The sequence below is a fragment of the Stegodyphus dumicola genome, chromosome 8, assembly GCF_044657685.1.
Source record: "Stegodyphus dumicola isolate Sdum_Otavi_A_Nest chromosome 8, ASM4465768v1".
Lineage (NCBI taxonomy): Eukaryota > Metazoa > Arthropoda > Arachnida > Araneae > Eresidae > Stegodyphus > Stegodyphus dumicola.
Window position 1 is genome coordinate 651,428 of NC_140775.1, and position 17,113 is coordinate 668,540.

The 17,113-nt window shown below is 38.0% G+C and overlaps 1 protein-coding gene across 1 annotated transcript; it reads right to left on the reverse strand.

Moving 5' to 3' along the window:
• Positions 1–3,642: 3,642 nt before the first annotated feature.
• Positions 3,643–7,728, reverse strand: LOC146995612 (uncharacterized). Its single transcript, XM_085822900.1, has 3 exons — positions 5,470–7,728; positions 5,231–5,372; positions 3,643–5,124 (listed from the first exon to the last, which is right to left on the reverse strand). The coding sequence occupies exons 2-3, from the start codon at positions 5,312–5,314 to the stop codon at positions 4,429–4,431; spliced, it is 780 nt and encodes a 259-aa protein (XP_085679026.1). The 5' UTR covers positions 5,315–5,372; positions 5,470–7,728; the 3' UTR covers positions 3,643–4,428.
• Between the last annotated feature and the right edge of the window lie 9,385 nt (positions 7,729–17,113).

The following is a 17,113-nucleotide window of genomic DNA, read 5'->3' on the forward strand; positions in this document are numbered from 1 at the left end:
AAAGAATGGATACACAAATGTCAAAGAGAAGATTCTATTAACGTGAAGAGCGGAAAAATCTGCAGCGAACATTTTCTATGCAGTGTTTACGAAGATGATATGAAAAATCGCTTGTTTGGATAGCCACAAAAAGAAACTGTTGAAATGGAATGCTGTGCCGAAAGTAAATTATGATGACAATAATAAATCGAAATTGATGATGACAATAATAAATCAAATTTTAATGATTTTGAAATAAAACTCACAAATGAAAATGTAGATCATCCTGAATGTTTAAGGATAAACAAGAATGCATTGATAATTTGAAGAACAAAATAATATCCTTAGGAAATTGTATTAAATTGTATTAAAGTATTGAAAAATAGAGAAAAGAAAAATTTTAGAATGTTTGTTCAGCGACAAAGAAGGTGGACGACATCTAGACAGAAATTGGTATCAGAAATTAAAATCTCAAATAGCGAAATTTGGAGGGGGGGGAGCAAAAATCGGTGAATTTGGAAAAATGTTTAAAGCCTATTTTTATAAAGACACAGATTAATGCATTACTGAGAAAGAAGAAAAAAATCAGGTGGACTAGTGAAAATATTTCACGTTGCATCGTCATAAGAGCTCTGTCATCTTAAAGCTATGATTTTTGGAAAGAAAAAAAAATAAGAAAAAAATTGGAATATCTTTACCTAGTATTATCAAATTAAAGAAATGGTGTTTATTTTATTTTTTTGGTGTTTTCTAAATTTTAGTGCAGTCCAAGAATTCAAAGTAATGTTCTTACTCTAAAGAAGGAAAGAGGCGAATATTTGTATTCTGTAGAAAAAATATGCGTTCTCAGTTTCGACGAAATGCATATAGATTGAAAACTCTGCTATGACTCTAAACTGGACTAAGTTGTTTCTTTTCAAAATGTGCAGTTTGTTTTAATCAGAGGTCTCATTTCGCGCTCTGCCTCAAATTACTGAGAAACCGCGTTTTAAATAGAGGATTTGTTTTAGAAGATGTAACTGTTTTAAATTTTGATATTATTAAAGAGGTTTTTAAATAGAGATTGAGAAGAAATCAAATTGTGTCACAAACTAAAACCAAATTATTTAATGGTCAAGGGAAACGAGAGACAAAAAGTCGCTCTAGAGAAAACAGTATTTTCAAAAAGTACCGCAAAAGGTATACTCTACCCCACAGGAAATCAGAAAGCATCTGACTTCTATGAGTTAATCGATAATATCTTCGGTATTATGAATAGTACCAAAATAGTACCAACAAGAATAACAAGTATTTAACAAACTAATTTTGTTTTTCTTGTTAATTTTGTTTTGTTTGTACTTAACAAACTATAGTTTGTTAAATACTTGTTATTCTTGTTGGTACTATTTTGGTACTATTCATAATACCGAAGATATTATCGATTAACTCATAGAAGTCAGATGCTTTCTGATTTCCTGTGGGGTAGAGTATACCTTTTGCGGTACTTTAGTACTTGTTAAAGTTATTCTTATTGTATCCTTTGTAACTAATTATTGATTAGATTTTGTGCTAGATTAGCATTCTAGATAAAATATAATAGTATAAAACATCAAAGTAATTGGCATAAAAAGACCTGCTTCCTTTACTCACACTTTTGAAAAGTTAAATAACTGTTTTAGGTACTCTGAATAAAGCTATTTTGTCAAAATTAAGGTAACAATCTTATATACATTTATTTATTTGTAATATAGATATAAGTATAAATTACAAAATTATTTAAAAAATATCTATTATATTGAATCGGAAGAGAATTATAACAATGTAAAATTTACAATTAGGCAAAAAATCAAACGTAAGTTAGCAGAAATGTTGCCATATATGTCATGTATGTTTAAACCAATGTCAATGTAAAGTTGTTTTTTGAGTAAATTTAAATAGCTGCTATTATAGTTATCTTAGAAGCAGTATAAAAATTCTCTCAGTTAGCATGCAAATAAAGAAATGATTTGAAATAAACGTGCATTAAATAAAAAAAAAACCTGCAAATAAAAATTAAAAAAAAAATAAATAAAACTTTATGTTAAAAAGAGTAGCACATTTTATCTATTATTTTAAAATTGAGTAAGCATTATTAAATTTTTTAATGGTTCAGTCTAAAATGCATAAAGCAGTAACATTGCCTCTTCCAAATTATAGCTATCTTTCACACACAGCTCATTTTAAACGCTGGTTCAAAAACGCTAATTTCCAAGCTGTGAATTATATTGGCGTGCTCAGTGTCATCATGGCTACGTCATCACTTCTCACTTTCTGCTTCAGGGGGAAAAGCTCTATGAGCTAGCCCTTCTCTTCTAAGTCCTGACATCTCCCACAATTTGAGGCTCTACGAGATCGCAGTACACATACATGACAGGAAAAGATACTTTGGGATCGGCTAAAAAAGGATTTTGCTCCAATCCTTTGTAAACACCCGGCTCGAACTCTAGAAGTTTAGCTAATCCTTCGTGAAGAATGACTTTGCAGTTTTCGTCGGTCTTAATGGTCACTTTTTCGTGACAGGATGATAACTGAATTCAATCTTATTTTTATAGGAAGGTATTTTCATGGCTTTTAATACATCTGGTATCGTTTCATAACATCCTGGAGGCACTCTTCGACCTTCCAATTTTCCATCACCCAAATCAAATCCAAATAAATTATTGTCTTTTCGGACGTTATACCATGTGTGAGGGTAAATAAAGTCCACAAGAGATAACTCCCACTGACTATTTAAATCCATCGGAGTAGGAAGCTGAGTGGTAAATTGTGATATTTTGTTGTCTGGAAAAAAACGCATCGAGCTGTCGCTGATCAGAGTGATAAAGAAAGACATGTTTCGTTCAAATGACAGATAAGCAGAATGTACGGGCCTTTTATACCCTTCTCACATCCTCCACCCTAGCATTGAAGCTTTCGGGATATCTCTGAAATTTCACAAAATATTCTATTTTCATGCGACGTTTCCTCTTTTTTAAAACTTTTTCAACGGGATAATAACCAGAGTCCGAAGCCTTTTGAAGTTCTTGTTTGTAAAAAGTTCCTTGTATAACGTCTCCTGCTAGATCTTTGAGTTTATAGACAACAGGAATCCGTCGAATAATTTTATAGATTGTAAAAATTTCTCTTGTCCAGTTTTGTTCATATTCTTTCTCAAAGAGCATTTTTTCTCAACTTATGCGTACCGTATCTCCAATCTTTAAATCTGAAGAAACAGGGATTTGTACTGGTTGCTGACCGTACAACGTTTTCCAAATTTTTTCTTGATTTTGTAGCGTAACAGATACAGGTTCTGTCTTAATACTACGATGCCATGTATGGTTATAACTGGATATCAATTTATCTATCACATCAATGTACTTTCGTGTATTCATTTCGGTAAAGTATTTCCACTTTTTTGTTTTTAGAGTTCGATTAAATTGTTCTACGACAGAAGCTTTGGTTGTACTATGTGTCGTGAAATCAAATCTGAACGTTTCACTTTTTCAAAAAAATTTGAAATTGTTTATTGGTAAACTCTTTCCCTGCATCTGTTTGTAATGATTTGGGTGTACGTTCCGAAAATATCTTTTCGAAAGCAGATTGGAGAGACGTAGATGTTTTATCTTTGAGAGGGATAGCCCAAGCGTATTTCGAAAGGATGTCTATACAGGTCAGCAAATATTTATATCCATCATTAAAAGACGCCAGGGATTGCATATCCACTAAATCAGATTGAAATTGCTCGTTTAAGCCTCCTACGATGAGTCTGTTCCTGGGAAACTTGTGCTTCAGAGGCTTGTGCAAAGTATAAGAATCCTTGGTTTGCAACCATTTCTGAATGTCTTTTGCTTTCATGCGACCTTTTAAAGCACGACGCAAAGCAGCAACACCCCCGAAACTTGCGGGGACCTGTGGATCCCGATAGGTCTGAGACAAAGCTGCGTTCATTGCAACAGTTGTTATGATCTAAGCGTAGACTGATATTCATTTATATATGTATTTAGGGAAATAATGTCAGAGTTTCTAATAACTTGCCAATATAAAGATTTCAGAAAATAGGTCTAACACATGTACAAGAGCAAGAGCGAATGCTACTTAACATCTGAAAGGTTGAACAAGTAATGATATACATGTTTAAGAACAACCATATTTATAGTCTATAAAAATCAATAGCTTTGTACTCAATAGGTATTTTTAAAATTTATGTAAGTGTTCATTACAGATTAATTCTTTTAAATAAGGTCTGAACCTGGAGACAGTCATGAGATCATTGTAAAATAAAATAACATTTTATTGAGCATCCTAATTATTTTACAAATATTCATAGTATTCAATACCTAAGACACCATTGGTTGTACATAATGTGTTTCTTACTTCATCGAGTACATTGTTTAAACACACATATTTTAAAAAGTCCTTGGTAGTGTAGTGAGCGGGTTTCAGCAACATTAATTAGGATTCTTCACCCGAAATATTTCCGTAAACTTGTCTGGCGATGTTAACAGCATTGAATCTCAGAGCAATGGCATTCACAGTTTCTGTTTTATGAACGAGTTCTTCACAGTCTATACGCTTGGGATATTTTAGTTCTTTTTGTTGGTTAAGAAGCTCTTCAAGCGACGTCTTTAGAATAATTTGGAGACGTGCTCTTCCTATAGAAATGTCGAAGGACTGGGGCAGATTTTCCTCCTTAACAGGTTCGTCGGATATGCTTTCGTAGGCTTCACAAAAGTTCATGTTTTGATAAACGAGGTTGGTGACAATGTCGCTGATACGGCTAAAGTTGGTCATCAGTTCTTCCCACTGTGTAGTTGTAATGCTGAGGCTACTTTTTTCATCTCCTTGAGCAGAAAGTTGTTTCAGAGTGAAGTGGGAATCCTTATACGTGACCACAAAATTCTTGGGCAACTCCAGATTTAGTGTCAGCAGGTCTTGTTCCTCCACTGTCATGTTGGTTGCGAGAATAGTCAAACACCATAACTCAAAGTTCACTCCACGTCTTGTCGGATAGTAAGCTTTACCATATTTGGCATACTTTCGGATGTGCACAGTCACTTTTCCCTTGTAAATGCTGGGTCCGACAAAGACATTGTTTCCCATGTGAGTGAGCTCCTCTGGAATAGCCTCTTCGGTGAAGAGTTCTTTGCGCTGAAAAAAAAAAATAAAATCAGTTAGTATACCAATAACATACATAAAAAATGGGGTCACATACAATATCAACTTTGACATATAAACTACTTTTCGCAATACGTACTTTTTTTCTCGAAAAGGTATGTTTCTTCTGCTTTTCTTTTGGTACAAGGGATATTCCTAGGAACATCTTGGGTGCGGTCTTCATGGCTCAACATTTTATTGTTCAAAGGCACAGGTTCTTTCTCAAATAGGTTGTTTTCCATCTGAAAAAAGTAAAGACAAATTAAGCACATGTTGCAAATTTAACTATTTTTAAAGATTAAAAATCTAAAAAACACTATATTTCAAAAAGTTACTAACCTCTTTGTTGTTTTGCAGTTGATCCATTCGAAGCGGTGAAGAATGATTGTCGAAGCGAAAGCAGGTACGTACACTCAGGGCAACAGCAGGAAAGAAATGCGGAACGTTGCTCGGGATAGCCTTATATCGGGGTAGGAACTCTTTATTTCATCTAAACGGTGATTGGTTAAGAGGCGGTGAGGTCATATTTCAAAAAATCTGATTGGTCGACAGAAAAGTATCCATACACCTTAGCGGAGGTATACAAAGGTGTGATACGGCAGACGCCATTTTGTAAGACAACATGCCCCAACAAGAAATGGATGATGTCATTCCAAACAGGTTGTTCAAGATACGTTGCCATAAACATAAGAATTGTTCGTTGCCACAAAAATAAAAATTTTGAAACATATTATCTTTGCCACAAAATCAAAAGAAAACTTTGATGATGTCATTCCGTCTACGTCATCCCATCCATCTACATCACTTCCGGTTGTCAAGTGATCCAAGATGGCGTTGGTGTTGCCACTTCCGGGGAAATCCAAGATGACGGAGGCCACGCCCCCTGTGACAACACTTCCGCCGGCTGAGTACCTGCACTTACTACTCGCCAGGCTGAGCAGCTTTCAAAAGGAAAGCCCATATGTAAACAAGATTGCCATATGCCAAATTCTAGTTAGGCCTAAATAAACTATTTTTTTAAATATAAATTATTTTTAATTGATACTTTATTTTAACATGAAATCATTTTACGATATATTAAAAAAATATTTGATGTCGCAAAAAGTAGCTTAAGAAAATGATGATGTCGCAAAAATTTCGCAAAATCGCAAATACAAAAATTGTAGTAGCACAAGTTTGTCAAAAGTCGCAAATTTGCGAAAAATTGCACGATCTGGTAACATTGCTATCTACAGCGCTCTAATAATATGCACACCTCTGTCAAACATTTGCTGAATGAGAAGAACTTCCTGTTTTGTCCAGAGACTAATTGACAGTTTGAACTTCGAGGAAAGATGTTACGGAAATCCCCTGGTGCGGTTTCCGGACACAAGAGACGTAATAAATTACCCCATCCTAAGGCAATTCCGAAAAAAAAAACGTTAAAAAAAGGAAAGCGAGGGGCTTTTTTGTGACTTTTTTATGCAGTGAAAGACTTGAGAAAAGACGCAACCCGCGTCGTTGCCGCATCCAGCGGCCATTGTATTATATTATGGCTGTAATGTTTTGATTATTTTACTTAGTAGTATTCAAGAAATTCTTATTAAGTTTTAAAATAAATATTTAAAAGACAGCTGCTCTTTTCCTTTCATCCAACACGGGTGTTTAGACGTTACAGCCTTATTAAATTGGCGGTAGCGGTAAAGGTAAGAAAATCTATCCAGAGATTACGGACCGCCAGGCTCTGAAAATTCATCTCAAGTTTGTGGGACAGTCATTGTCCGAACATCATCAGTGTTTTGCAAATATTACTGACCGTCAGGTTCTGAATTTCAGCTCTAAAAAGTGAATGCAGTTATTCGATAAGCAGATTGATTAGAAATCCACGAAATTTACGAACATCAGTTCGAAAAAAGTGAGTACAGATATTCGTTAGCAGTTGTGATTAGAATTGCACGAAAAGTTACGAACGTCAGTTCGAAAAAGTGAATATAGTTATTCGCTAAGCAGGTGTGATTAGAAATCCACTAATAGTTACGAACATCAGTCCGGTTAAAGTGATTACAGCTCATCGAAGCAGATGGATTAGCAAATCTACGAAAAAGGTTACGGACGTCAGTTCGTTGGAAGAAGATTTTCGATCTACTGAATTTCGGCTGTTTTCAGATATCGTCAGCATTTTTTATAACTGTGCGATCGTCTTGTGTCCGAGAAAATTTAGTGCAGCGAAGTCTGTGGGACAGTCATTGTGAATCATCAGATTATTGTGAATTTGTAGTGTAATGATAAAAGTGATATGCCAATGGAATATTATCAGTATTCAACCAGTGCAGCAAGTGTCTAGAAATCCAGGCGGTTAAATACATTGGATTTTTTATATTGAGGCAGTGAAGTAGTTTAAGTATTGCTGTAAATTAACTGTTCAGTCCACACTGTTTTCTATAAAACTTAAAGAAAGGTGTTGTTTTGCTTACTTTTATATCTAGAAGCATAAATTTTAGGTTTGAATGTGTGTTCATAGATAGTTAATATCTGAAAGGTTAAACGTTGTGCTGATATTAAGCTTATAAAATTGAATGTTTTAAATGTTAATATTTTCAGTAAGGTGTAAAATTTTAATTTAAGAACTGAACATTTCTTTTTGGTTCTCTGTTGAACTGGTAAAAGGGGAAGCTAGAGTCAGTGAATGATTATGGCGCAAAACCAGAGATGATTATGACGCGCCAAACAAAAGTAGTAGTAGTAGTAGTAGTAGTTTTATGGCGCAAAGCTCAATAGGCCATATGCGCCAAACACAGGATTCTTTTTTTTAACATACAAACTAAAGGAACAAAAAATATAAAGACAACAGCACACTTTTAAAATCGAGGCAAGTAAAAAGATATTTAAATGATGGGATGAAAATGCTGATTATAACTTTGATAATGAGATATAAAATATAAGTATAGATATAAAATCCTAAAACATCTGATTAATTAAAATTCCAACATAAAATCTCAGGACAAAAATCAAATTAAATAATAGAAACCTGTTTCCTTGAGGTAGTGAAACAAATTATTATTGACCTCTCTTCCGATTAAACGGTCGAGAGGCAGGTCGCAGCTATTAAAATACGTCTCACGAAGATTATTAAAATATGAACATTCAATTAAAATGTGATAAACTGAAAGACAAACATTACAAGTTGCACAAATAGGCTCGTTCTCAGCTTTCAGAAGGTAGTTATGTGTCACTCTACTGTGACCAATTCTAAGGCGAGTCAAAAGAACTTCCTCCCTGCGATTGCTAGTAGTATCCCAATGCTCTATTTTAGGCTTCACCCTTCTCAACTTGTTATGAAGTTGAAGGTCCCAAAGTTGCTGCCATTTCTTTCGGATCTTCTCTTTTATGACACAACGGATATCTTTAAAAGGGATGAGGCGGCCGGACATTTCAACAGCAGATTTCGCTGCGATATCCGCCAGCTCATTGCCCTTTATTCCTGTATGTCCGGGGACCCAGCAGTACAGAAGTTCAAATCCACGACATTTCAATTTAATATTCAACTTGAGAACATCCACTATCACAGGATTCTCAGTGCTAGAAAAGGATTCTAAAGCTTTCAATGCACTGTAGGAGTCCGTATATACAATGAATTTTCGATGGTGCAGCGTTGAGATGTACAAAAGCGCATAATATATGGCAGTCAGTTCGGAGGTTAAGACAGAGGAAGCGTCGTGTAAACGTCTGCCTTCCATGTGGTCACCAATTATACATGACATGCCAACATGGCAAGCTGACTTAGAGCCATCCGTATATATGGGAACATAACTCCTGTAACTCTGCCTGTGATCAGCAAAAATTTGTCTGTAGATGCTCTCATCAGTAGTTGTTTTTCCGTAATTGTGGAAAATGTCAAGAAGGTGGATTAGTGCATTTTCCCAAGGTGCAATTTCAAAATGCTGTACTGCCTGTGGGGAAATATCAAACAGGCAGAATTCTTCAATGAGGGGACGAACTCTAACAGGAAAAGAAGGCACACAGGATGGACGTGCCTCAAATAAAAGGTCACAGCTATTTTCACATATACACAAGTTATAAGGATGGTCACGTTGAGATAAAATATTAAAACAGCGTAAAAGAGACAACTCCTCACGCCTCAAACGGAGTGATGGCTCGTGACAGTCAACATAAAGGCTCTGCACAGGAGATGTCCTGAAGGCTCCAGAACAAATCCGCAGAGCCTGATGATGAACAGGATCTAGTTTTAACAACACTGAAGACCGGGCAGATCCGTAAACAACTGAGCCGTAGTCCAGTTTAGAGCGAATTAGAGCTCTGTAAATGCGAAGCATGGAGCAACGCTCTGCACCCCAGGAGGTGTTCGCCAGGACTTTTAAGATATTTAGAACTTTGGTACACTTTTTTCTCAAGTTTAAGACATGAGGAAGGAAAGTCAATTTTCGGTCGAACATCACCCCTAAAAATTTTACTTCAGGTGCAACTGGAATTACAGACCCATTGAGGTATAATTCCGGCTCAGGATGGAGACCTCGCTTTTTACAAAAATGCACGCACACAGTCTTCTGTTTCGAAAACGTAAATCCTTGTCTTTTTGCCCATTCCTGGATCCTGTTCAAAGCGATCTGGAGCTGTCTCTCTACATGTCTCATATCCACACCTCTACAGCTAATTTGTAGATCATCAACATATAAAGAACCTGAAATGGTGGGAGGAAGTTGTTTTAATACAGAATTTATTTTTAGGCTGAAAAGAGTTACACTGAGCACACAGCCTTGAGGCACACCCTCTTCTTGTTCAAAAACATCAGACAAAACAGAGCCTATCCTTACTTGAAAAGTTCTAGCGTTCAGGAAATTCTGAATGAAATTTGGTAGGTTGCCGCGCAAGCCACTCTCGTGAAGATCGCGAATTATACCGTATCTCCATGCCTTATCATAGGCTTTCTCTATATCGAAGAAAATTGAGACAAGGTGATTTCTTCTTACAAAAGCTTTTCGAATGGATGTCTCTAAGAGGAGCATATTATCTACGGTTGTTCTCCCCTTTCGAAAGCCACTTTGATAAGGCGATATAATATTATTCTTTTCCAAGAAGTAGACTAGGCGGCTGTTTACCATTTTTCAAACAGTTTGCAAACACAGCTGGTAAGGGCAATTGGCCGATAGTTCGAGGGATTCCTAGGGTCTTTCCCTGGCTTCGCAATAGGAATGACAATAGCTCTCCTCCATGCACTGGGAAATGTACGCTCCTTCCACACTCTATTGTAAAGTGTGAGAAGGGCACTCAGTGACTTACAGGACAGATGCTTTAGCATTTCATAATACACGCCATCCAGACCCGGACAAGACCTATGTGTCTGCAACAAAGCTCTCTTTAGTTCAACCATAGTAAAGTCTCTATTGTACGGCTCAAAGTTGGAAGAGTTGAAAGCGATGGGATTTTTCTCAGAGCGTTGCTTGATAGAAAGAAATGCAGGTGAGTAATTTCGGCTGGAAGAAACGGCAGCAAATGTCTCACCAATTGTATTTGCAATTTCTTCTATGGAGCTAATCACTCGGCCATCTTTTTCCAGAAAGGAAAGTGAGTGGTCTTTGTACATTCCGCATGCTTTTCGAACTCTTTCCCAAACCCGCTTACTAGGCGTAGAGGATGTTATTGAGGACACATATGAAATCCAGGAATCCCTCTGGCTCTGCCTTCTTACTTTCCGTGCATTTGCTTTGGCTCTTTTAAAAGCTATGAGGTTTCGCAGAGTAGGATATCTACGAAAAATACCCCATGCTTTTTTCTGTTTTTTCAGTGCTTCATGACAGTCGCGATTCCACCACGGTTTCGAATATTTTAGTGTTTTTCCTGATGTTCTAGGAATCGAAAGCATAGCTGCCTGAATAATAGTATTAGTAACAGCTTCAACAGCGTCATCGATATGCACACCTTCTACCATTTCCTCTGTCAGCTCTGCAACGGAAGAGAAGAGTTCCCAGTCTGCCCTGTCCAGGATAAAACGAGGGACTCTCGACACGGGGTTTGCTCCTCTTCGTGCAAGAGACACAAAAATAGGATAATGATCGCTGTTGTACAGGTCATTTCCGACACTAAAAGTGCAAAATGGCAACAGAGATGGTGAACAGATGGCAAGATCGAGAGCGTGGAATGTCCTTGAAGGCTCATGGAAGTACGTATCTTGCCCATTATTTAGGAGACAAAGGCTATGATCTTCGATCATCTGCTCTATTTGTCTTCCTCGGCAATTTGTATCTTTACTTCCCCAGAGTGGACTATGGCCGTTAAAATCTCCTATTATGATAAAAGGCTCAGGCAGCTGCTCTATTAGATTATTTAAATCTTGCTGATAAATGTGCTCATTTGGAGGCAAATACAAAGAAACAAATGAAACAATAATATCAAAATTTATTTGAGTAGCGACAACTTGGAGGGATGTCGTCAAAGGAAGTACATTTGAGGGATAATCCAGTGAGGAGAGGAGACCTACACCTCCACTGGCACGCTCACCTGCAATGTTATCCTTCCTGACGAAAGAAAACCTCCGAAGTTTTGCATGGTGTTCGGGTTTCAAATTTGTTTCCTGTATTGCTAAGCACACAGGATGATACACATTTATTATAGATTTGATGTCAAGGAAATTTCGGTGGAAACCGCGACAGTTCCATGACATGAGGGTGGCCATTATGAATGGTTTTTGTTTTTTCTGTGCTGTTCTTTTGTTTTTCGTGGAAGTAGATGCCTGGGAACTTCTAGACCCTCTTCTACTTCCATAAAGTCTGAATCCGCAGATTCAGAAATCATCTCATCAAAAGAGCTATTGCTGTGACTTCTATTTTTATTGGATATTTTATGTGTAGAAGTTTTGGGCTTACTTTGAATAACTGTTTCTTTCTTTTGTACTATATGGGTTGCATTTTCTTTTTGCTTGTTGGATGTAGACGGATGGGTTTTATTTGCTAGGGTCTGTGTGCCTATTGATGTTTGGGTGGCGACTGTACGAGATGATTTTACAGCACTGGCGTATGATGTATTTGGTCGAAGCTGTGTGCTCTGGACTAATCTTCTGGCTTCGGCATATGAGATGTTCCTCGTAAACTTTGCAGTCTGCACTTCTTTTTCCAATTTCCATTTTGGGCAGAGGCGTGAAAATGCTGGGTGCTCACCCTTGCAATTTATACAAAGAGGCGCAGCCGTACAATTTTCAGAATCGTGGCCAATCTGTGAGCATCGGGCGCATGTAAGGCTGCCACGACAAGACGTCTTAGAATGGCCGAAACGCTGGCATTGGAAACATCGCATAGGGTTTGGAATATAAGGTCTTACAGGAATATTTAGATATCCGGCCTTAATATTCTTAGGCAGATCAGGCGTGTTGAAGGTAAGGATCACGTGTTTCGTGTCTATCAACTTACCTTCTTTACGCATCTTGATCCGCCTTACACCGCAGACATTTTGTTCGGAGAGCTCAGAAGCGATCTCTTCTTCAGAAACATACAGAAGGTCGAATTCTGAGATTACACCCCGACAATAGTTGAGTGACTTATGTGGTGTTACAGTCACATTCGCTTGCCCAAGTTTAGTTATCTGAAGTAAAGAAGCAGACTGGGTGGCTGAGGTTGTATCAATAAGCAGGTCTCCGGAGCGGAGACGCTTTATATTTCTCGGCTCACCAATACAGGACTGGATGTATTTGTTTATTACGAAAGGAGACATCTTATGCATTTCGCCAGAAGGACTAGAGATGACTAGGAAACGGGGAATATTGTTATGATTTTTTTCATTTGTATCTGTACGTAATTTTTTTGCAGTAGACTTTTCAGAAGTAGGTTGAGTGAGTGGTTGAGTGAGTGGTTTAGCAGTAGACGTTTCAGAAATAGGTTGAATGACTGGTTTAACAGTAGATGTTTCAGAACTAGGTTGAGTGACTGGTTTAGGAGTAGAAGTTTCAGAACTAGGTTGAGTGACAGGAGTGATTTGAGTGACTTGAGTGACAGGATTGACTTGAGTGACTGGAGTTACCTCGAAATCTTTTATTAAGTAAATATGAGAAGCCATAGTGAAAGAATAAAGATTCGGGTCCGACGGCCCCGCCCACCACGGAGCCCAACAAGGGAACACAGATTCCTGTGTTAGGGCTAGCCGGACCTATACGCAAACTGAAGCCCCACAGTCGGCTTTCCCGAAAGCAGGTACTCCCGAGAGCTTGACCCCAAGCCACTGACACAAGGACTAGTGACCAGCCGATTGACACCCGTGAGGACGACTAAGGTGCCTCCCGTTTAGCTGAAGCAGAGGCCAAAGCAGTGTGTTGGGGACAGTACCTCGCCCCTCAACTACCAGGACCCTCCTTTCCAGCGACACGGGTCTCCACGCACGGCAAACACGTGGGCAGTTTTCTCGCCACTTGAAAACTAGAAACAAGGTCTGTTCCAGCCTCTCGTGACGAGCCCCAAACTCCGTAGAGAGAAACCACAAGGGAGAAGGGAAGGGAAAAAGATCCAGCCAAGAGGAGAGGAGACGGAAAAGAGGATAGATCACTGGGGCTCCAGGATCGTGACACCCGTCTCACCAAGAAGATGATCCCCTGAAGGGCTAGGGTACCTCGGGATTGCCACACCCGTACTCACAAAAGTGAGCCCCCTGAGGGAAAAGGGGAAGCTAGAAACCCCCAGTATCTTATTTTAACTGTGTGTGCGAAATCAATATTTAATTATGAGCATGTGGATATGTGTTGTTTAATTTATTGTACTTTTGGATGCGTATTTTAACATATCTCAAATTTTGATGAAAGTATACCGTATTATCATAAGCCTTTGAGTTAACGCAACTGAATTTTAAGTTTGTAAAACATTAACAGTAATTGTAATGTGAAGTTTTCAAGTAACAATTTATAATGTGCATATTATGGTGTAAATTGTTTTGCATTTGCGTTTAGATCTATAGAATATGTTGTGAAAAAAATTAAGGGTTCAATTTTACTCTCTCTTTGTGAGAATGATATTTCTTTAAAGCAATCTTACGAGGGTAAGTTGAAAAATAAGTTTCCCCTGTCGACTGTGGTCCGAGTTGTGTATGAAAGTCAAAAAAAAGAATGAGACATTAAAGATATGACATACCTTTATTTTATTATTCTCATACGTGTACGTTGAGACATTTGTCATATCGCTTGATAAGCTTCAAAAAGAGTGAGTGAGTGAGTGATTATGGCGCAAAAACCAGAGATGATTATGACGCGCCAAATAAAAGATGAGATGATTACAATTGATGACATTAAAATTCAATAAATAAAAACAAGTAGATAAATGTACCAAATCCAGAGGATGAAGTCATATAAAAACAAGTTAAAAGCACATATTAACATTCAAGACACAGTCTTCAAAACAAATTACATTTGGTAATAAAAGCCAATCTCTTTTAAATAATAAAATTAATTAGAATTGACCTCTCTTCCGATTAAACGGTCGAGAGGTAAGTCACAGCTATTAAAATATTTCTGGCGAAGACTATTAAAACATTGACACTCAATTAAAATATGACGAACAGATAAACAAACATTACAATTAAAACAAACAGGCTCATTTTCAGCTTTAAGAAGATAGCTATGTGTGACTCTGGTATGACCAATTCTGAGTCGAGTCAAAAGAACGTCCTCTTTACGATTTCCAGCAAAATCCCAATGCTCAATTCTAGGTTTGATGTTTCTCAACTTGTTGTGATGCTGAACATCCCAAATTTGCTGCCATTTTTTTCGTATCTTTCCCTTGATGACACAGCAGATGTCTCTAAAAGGGATAAGGCGACTGGACAGTTCGACAGCAGATTTTGCCGCGATGTCTGCAAGCTCGTTTCCCTTTATTCCCGTATGCCCGGGAACCCAGCAGTACAGGATTTCATATCCTCGTATCATTAAATTTCTATGAATTTTGAGAACATCCACTACCACAGGATTCTGAGCGTTGGGAAAAGCTTCCAAGGATTTAAGAGCACTATACGAGTCTGTGTAAACTATGAACTTTTTGTGGCAGAGCTTTGAGATGTACAAAAGAGCATAATATATTGCAGTTAGTTCAGATGTTAGGACAGAGAAAGCATGGTGCAGGCATCTGCCCTCTATGTAATTTTCAAATACAAAAGCCATCCCGACATGATCATTTGACTTTGATCCATCTGTGTATATCGGATAATAACAGCTATATTTGTGCCTGTGCTCAGCGAAAATTTGTCTGTAAACGATGTCGTTAGTGCTCGCCTTTACGTCATGTTTAAAAACATCAAGAAGCTGGATCCGTGAATTTTCCCAAGGTGGAATTTCAAAATTCTGTACTGCTTGGGGGTGCATATCAGAGAGGGAGAGTTCCTCAATGACAGGGCGAACTCTTAAAGGGAAAGTAGGAACACAGGATGGACGTGTTTCAAATAATGTGTTACACTCATTATCAAGTAAGCACAGCTTATTGGGATGTTAAGGTTGTGATAGAGTATTAAAATATTGCAAAAGGGACAATTCCTCACGCCTCAGATAAAGTGATGGTTCGTTACAGTCAACATATAGGCTCTGCACAGGAGAAGTCCTGAAAGCTCCTGAACAAATCCGCAGACCTTGATGGTGAACAGGATCCAGTTTTAACAAAACAGATGACCGAGCGGATCCATAAACAACTGAGCCATAGTCCAGTTTAGAGCGGATAAGCGCTCTGTAAATGCGAAGCATGGAGCAACGCTCTGCACCCCAGGAGGTGTTCGCCAACACTTTTAAAATATTTAGTGTTTTTAGACACTTCTTTCTCAGGTTTAAAACATGAGAAAGGAAAGTCAATTTTCGGTCGAACGTCACTCCTAAAAATTTTACTTCAGGCGCAACTGGAATAATTGTACCATTCAGATATAACTCAGGTTCAGGATGGAGACCTCGCTTCCTACAAAAGTGCACGCAGACAGTTTTCTGTTTCGAAAATGTAAATCCCTGTTTGTCTGACCATTCTTGGATCTTAATCAGAGCCATCTGCAGTTGCCTCTCTACATATCTCATGTCTGCTCCTCGACAGCTAATCTGCAGATCATCAACATATAGAGATCCCAAGATGGTGGAAGGAAGTTCTTTTAATACTGAGTTTATTTTTAAACTAAACAGGGTTACACTAAGCACACAGCCTTGAGGCACACCCTCTTCCTGTTCAAAAACATCTGACAAAACAGAGCCAATTCTTACTTGAAAAGTTCTAGTGTTCAAGAAATTTTGAATGAAAATTGGTAGGTTGCCGCGCAAGCCACTCTCGTGAAGATCCCGGAGTATACCGTCTCTCCATGCCTTATCATAAGCTTTTTCAATGTCGAAGAATATCGAGACAAGGTGGCTTCTTCTTACAAATGCTTTTCGAATAGATGTCTCTAAGAGGAGCATGTTATCTACAGTTGTTCTTCCCTTTCGAAAACCACTCTGATAAGGCGATATAATATCATTCTTTTCCAAGAAGTAGACTAGGCGGCTGTTTACCATCTTTTCAAACAGTTTGCAGAGGCAACTCGTAAGGGCAATTGGCCCATAGTTCGAGGGATTCCTTGGATCTTTCCCTGGCTTAGGAATAGGAATGACAACAGCTCTCCTCCATGCACTGGGAAAGGCATGCTCCTTCCACACCCTATTGTAAAGAGTGAGAAGGGCATTCAGTGACTTACAGGACAGATGCTTTAGCATTTCATAATTCACTCCATCAAGACCCGGAGAAGACCTATGTGTCTGCAATAAAGCACTCCTTAATTCAAGCATAGTAAAGTCTCTATTGTAAGGCTCAGATTTGGAAGAGTTGAATGCGATGGGATTTATTTCAGAGTGCTGCTTCATAGAAAGAAATGCAGGTGTATAGTTTCTGCTGGAAGAAACGGAAGCAAATGTCTCACCAATAGTATTCGCAATTTCTTCTATGGAGCTAATCACTCGGCCATCTTTTTCCAAAAAGGAAAGTGAGTGGTCTTTATATATGCCGCATGCTTTTTG